Below are 5,084 nucleotides of genomic sequence, written 5' to 3'. Positions count from 1 at the left end.
ATGCAGTAGTGATGACTTGACACATACGTGTCTATCCGATGCGCATCGGGTTAATAATCTTTTTTTTTTTTTTTTTGCCTTCTACAGTGGGCGTTGGAATATTTAACCTAATGATGCATCATAGCTTGAATCGCGTGTAGCTCTTGGAATGCATTCTTTTATACGGACATTCTTCAGTTTGGTCAACCCTCACAACTCGGAAAATATACAATACATACATGTACCGTGTATGCAGTCCGTAAAAATTTCATGAGTTTTGATACCTCAGTGTAGTCACAAAAGGAAAACTCTATACTTTTTTCGGATATATTTTCTGATCACACAGTCAGAGAATTTGAGTTTAGAAATTTCTAACTAATGAAAATGGGTATGTTTTTTTTTTTTTTTTTTTTTTTTTTTTTTTTTTTTTTATATGTTCAAGTCATTCAACTGAATGGACAAAATTGTACAAAACTTGAAAAGTTCGTTTTAGGGTGAAGTTTTATGTGCATTTTTTAAAATTGATACGGCTATTTAAAAAATTCAAAATCCTGAATCAACAACGGTGTTTACAGTACGAGTAAAAATCCAAATAGTTTTTTTCTCTCTCTTATTTCTATAGGAAAGAAAGGGACAGAAAGATCACAGCATTGCTCACATGTTCTTACAAAACTCTTACAAACAATAGGAAAATCACGTCGTCTTAATTTATTTATATTCATATGTATGCTTTTACAAATTTAAAAAAAAAAAAAAAAATAATGATGCACTAAATCGTCATTTAGTGTTGTTTTGTCGGATCATTTTAAAATGAAAAAAAAAAAAAATAATAAATAAAAATTCGTAAACTTTTATTATTATGATTGTTCAAACAACTAAATAATGTGAGATGTGCAAGAATTTATTTGTGCACAACTGATTATGGTATCTACGTTAATCCAATAAAACCTTTATCGATAAGTATCCGATTTTTATTTGATTACCACACAACCGCAACTCAGTTAAAATTATTCATCGAAATTTTTATCCATAGTTTACTGTTTCACGCGTAACTAGCACAATTTTCACGTTCATAAAACTACAAATTAATAAAAGTATTATCCAAGGTAGGCACCATCTAACATAATTATCATGATCATCCATCAAATTAAAACAAATACAAAGGTCATCGCGTTGATAAGATTTGATAAAAGAGTCGAGGCTTTAAATTCTATTCGAATGATATTTTATAGTACGAATAAAAGTATATAAAGCGACACGGTTGAGTTGTTAATACGTTTAGTGATTGTTAGAAACTCGTCGAAATCATAAACAAAACTTACCAACCCGATTTACACAGGTAATGTCTCTCACGTCTGAATTATCGTCAAAGTTACCTTAACATTAGTACTTTCATAAGTTTTGATTTAAAAAAATTTTTTTATTAATTTCTCATTTAAATTTCACCAACTTTACTTTATTTTTACAAACAATTTCTTCATAGTAGGCTAAAAAATGTTATTTACTGATACACTTTATATTACATTTTTAAATTTCGTGATTCTCAAGCAATGTATGATCTTAATGGACAGTACGATGATTATTTGCAAAATGTAACTTGCACATGCATGATATAAATATCTGTGCAACGCGACAAGATAAGCCTTCTCAAGCAATCGAGTCACACAATAACATTATTTTTGATATGCCGAAACTCATTTGAAACAATAAGAAAATACTTGTAATGCATTTATTGGCTTTGGGACAACATAATATTTTATTACCCTAAAAGTAATTATTAATTTGTAAAATAATAAAACTGCACGGTATATATTATCATGAACTACATTTTTCAGTCCACACACATGGGGTCTCATTTAATTTACGAGATCTGATAAAACCAGAGGTGATTATCTTACGGAGGTGATAGGAAGAGATAGATCCACCTAATCAATCAATACAGCCTATAGTTAATTAATAAATAGTCAGCTTTAAGCTTTCCGAGCAGTAAAATTCCCGGAACTAAATGACAAAAATCGTACCTGTTTACATACATGGTTATTTTTCATTCAACGCCGTTAAAATTAGCCAGAACAAGTTTTAAAGTGGGGCTTGCTCGTTCAAAGCGAAAAGTGAAAGGGTTTCATCAACGAGAAAATCGAAAATAAATGTAAGAAAAAACGAGTAGCGTTTTGCTTTGATGTGATCAAAAATAAAATTATGACATATTCTTGTAACATCGGTATAAGTTTTTTTCAGGTTGATTTTGGCTGATGAACAATGATTTATTGTCTATTAATCCTACAATTGCTAGTATCCGTGTCAGTGTGCAACAAGACTCTGAAGTCTCTACACGTGGTACGTTTTTCTGGTACAATGAAGACTAATATTGTTTCATGAAAATGTTTCTGTTATATTCGGGACAAAAAATAAATCAACAGGAAAAAAATGAAATTCCAGGTATTCAGACATGGCGACCGAACACACGACAAATATCCTGAGGAGTCGTATCCAACAGATCCTTACAGAAACAACTCCTTTTACCCGATTGGATTTGGTGGTTTGACAAACGTATGCATATATTTCATCGTCAAGTACGAATCCAAATTTTGTATCTAAAATAAAAAAATAAAAAAAAAAAAAAAAAATTGAGCTTTACAGCAAGGAAAGTGTCGCCTGTACAATTTCGGAACGTCCTTACGCGAGCGTTACGATAGATTTTTGGGCGACGTGTACTTTCCCGCGGACGTCAAAGTAATCAGTACAGATAAAAGCCGTACCAAGATGAGTTTGGAAACGGTTCTCGTCTCCCTCTACCCACCGAAGGGCGAGCAAGTGTGGAAACGGGGCTTCGACTGGCAGCCCATACCGATCAATTATGCCCCCAAATCGGAGGATCCATTTTTCATGTACTGGACATGCCCAATGTAAGATTATCTTTTGGCAAAGGATTTTCAATGTCTTTTGTGAATCAAAGGTATTGGAAAAAAAATCTCCACTTGCTCGCAGGTACAAAGCCGAGTTCAAATGCGCCCGTCAGACACCAAAGTACCGCCAAGAACTATCGCACTTTGATGGATTAATGAGGAGTTTGACCAACTACACGGGGAGACATTGCCGCGACACCGAATTCATTTACTATCTGTATCACACTTTGACAGCTCAAAGTTTCTTGAATCTCCCGCTTCCCGCATGGACCAGGCCTTATTTTCCAAACGGCCCCATCATAGATGCCGCCCTGCTCGAATACGATTTCATGAGTTACAATACGAGAATGAAGAGACTGAACGGAGGTAAATCACGTCGCAACGATAGATTCACAAAAGCTTCATGTACCTTGATCATTTCACTCGTAATGATTTTTATGAAATGTATCGTAAAGGAATGTCCCTGCGCAAGGTGTTGGATGACATGTCCGTCGTGATGGACGAAGGAGCGCGTGAAAAACCAAAAGTACACCTGTACAGCGCCCACGAAAATAACATCGCTGGTATCCTGCAGACGCTGAATTTGTGGAAAAGGGTCATTCCGGAGTACACGAGTGCCGTTATCTTTGAACTTTACCAAGAAAATATGGAACATTACATCAAAGTAAGTGCATACGGTGTAGTTTCGTACACGGTGGAACAGAAGATCAATAATGATTACAATTTGTCCTTTCAGATCGTATACTTCAAAGGAATACCCGCGGAGTATGAAGTGCGACGATTACCGGGATGCTCGGAGTATTGTCCTCTGGAGCGGTTTTTGAGGATCACGAGAAATGTGGTACCGATCAATGTAACGGAAGAATGCTTTGGAGAACGTCACGAGACGTACAAATTCTCGCAGCCCATTACGCGGCTTCGATGGGAGGGATGAATCGAGAAAGGCCCGTTTTTTTGTAAAGAAAACACCTTCAATGATCTTTCTACGATTACTTTTACTGCATTACAAAGTATATCACGTAGGACTGCGCGTTTGAGTTTTGTACACGACACCGTTTCAATAGCCATCGCTTTACGGAAAAATACACTTCACTAGGGGGCAAAACGGTCTCTCGATTTTACAAATTGTCTCTTTCTATGTGAATTCAAATTACCTACGATACTACCCGTATTATAAACGTGAAAAACGAAGAAATCAAGATATCAAAGGTATACGCTCTCATTACCAGTCGCATCCTCGAGCGCACTAATTGAATCCTCAACTCTATAAGGCCGCAGATGCAAATGAGCCTAACGTAAAAAAAAAAAAAAAAAATACACACCCTGTAATCAAAGCTCATAAAAGCCTATATACATGTACCCTTTTGAGGAGCTTTCCTTCGTGAAAGTTATTCCGTAAAACCACAACTCATTACCAGAAATAGCCACCTCCGTTCTCCCTGAGGCCCCGTACAAAGGAAGAATCGTACGGCGTATGCAGCCCGGCAAATAATCCACAATGAAAAGGGCATTCAACGCGAAGCTTGTGCCCTAATGGACGTTCGATTTTCGGCTGAAAACGACTGACAAGAGGGGCCCTCCTTCTTCGATCTGTCCTGTACTCGGTGAGTCTTCAGCGCCGATCGGCAGAGCGAAACAACGAAAAAAAAAAAGAAAAAAAAAAAAAAGGAGAAAAGACACGCGAGAGATGATCGAGTGCTGTGTTTGGGATCCACTGCTCTTTTCTACGAGTCCCCCTTTTTATTTTTCCCCGAGCGACGGGACGTTCATTCACGAAAACCGTATACGCACAGCTTTCTCCGGGGCGTGTCTCTCTCTCTCTCTCTCCTTCGAGCGGTGGTGTCATGTATGTATATATATGCATATATATAGGAAACACAAACCTCGGGCACGCGATGAGTGCGCAAATTTTTGCCCTCCTCCCCGGAGAAGGCGGCGTTCCGAGGGTAAGATAGGAGGCGGAGAAGATGTCAGTCAAGCGCGCGCGCGCGGCTCATTACCGGCAATTGTGGCCAGTGGCCCGTATACACACCACCACCGGCTCCCCGCGGAGTGCCGCAGGATCTTTTTGTGTGGATTTGTATGAGCGCGTTTACGAGATTCTTTCGTATATATATGTACGTATGTGCGGGCGCGTTGGGAGAAAGAAGAGCGCGACATGCATGACGACGCCGTTTAATTGCTCCGATCGGTCGGTTA

The 5,084-nt window shown here is 37.9% G+C and overlaps 1 protein-coding gene across 1 annotated transcript; it reads left to right on the top strand.

Moving 5' to 3' along the window:
• Positions 1-2,238: 2,238 nt before the first annotated feature.
• On the top strand, positions 2,239-3,819 carry LOC106643309 (venom acid phosphatase Acph-1-like). The gene is made up of 6 exons (XM_014358394.2): positions 2,239-2,316; positions 2,419-2,529; positions 2,620-2,885; positions 2,968-3,251; positions 3,341-3,549; positions 3,622-3,819. The coding sequence occupies exons 1-6, from the start codon at positions 2,239-2,241 to the stop codon at positions 3,817-3,819; spliced, it is 1,146 nt and encodes a 381-aa protein (XP_014213880.2).
• Positions 3,820-5,084: the final 1,265 nt, after the last annotated feature.

The sequence above is a fragment of the Copidosoma floridanum genome, unplaced genomic scaffold (genome assembly GCF_036245765.1).
Source record: "Copidosoma floridanum isolate Cflo_tuat_1 unplaced genomic scaffold, Cflo_Japanese_pri ptg000009l, whole genome shotgun sequence".
NCBI classification, from domain to species: domain Eukaryota; kingdom Metazoa; phylum Arthropoda; class Insecta; order Hymenoptera; family Encyrtidae; genus Copidosoma; species Copidosoma floridanum.
This window is presented reverse-complemented; position numbering and strand designations above follow the sequence as displayed.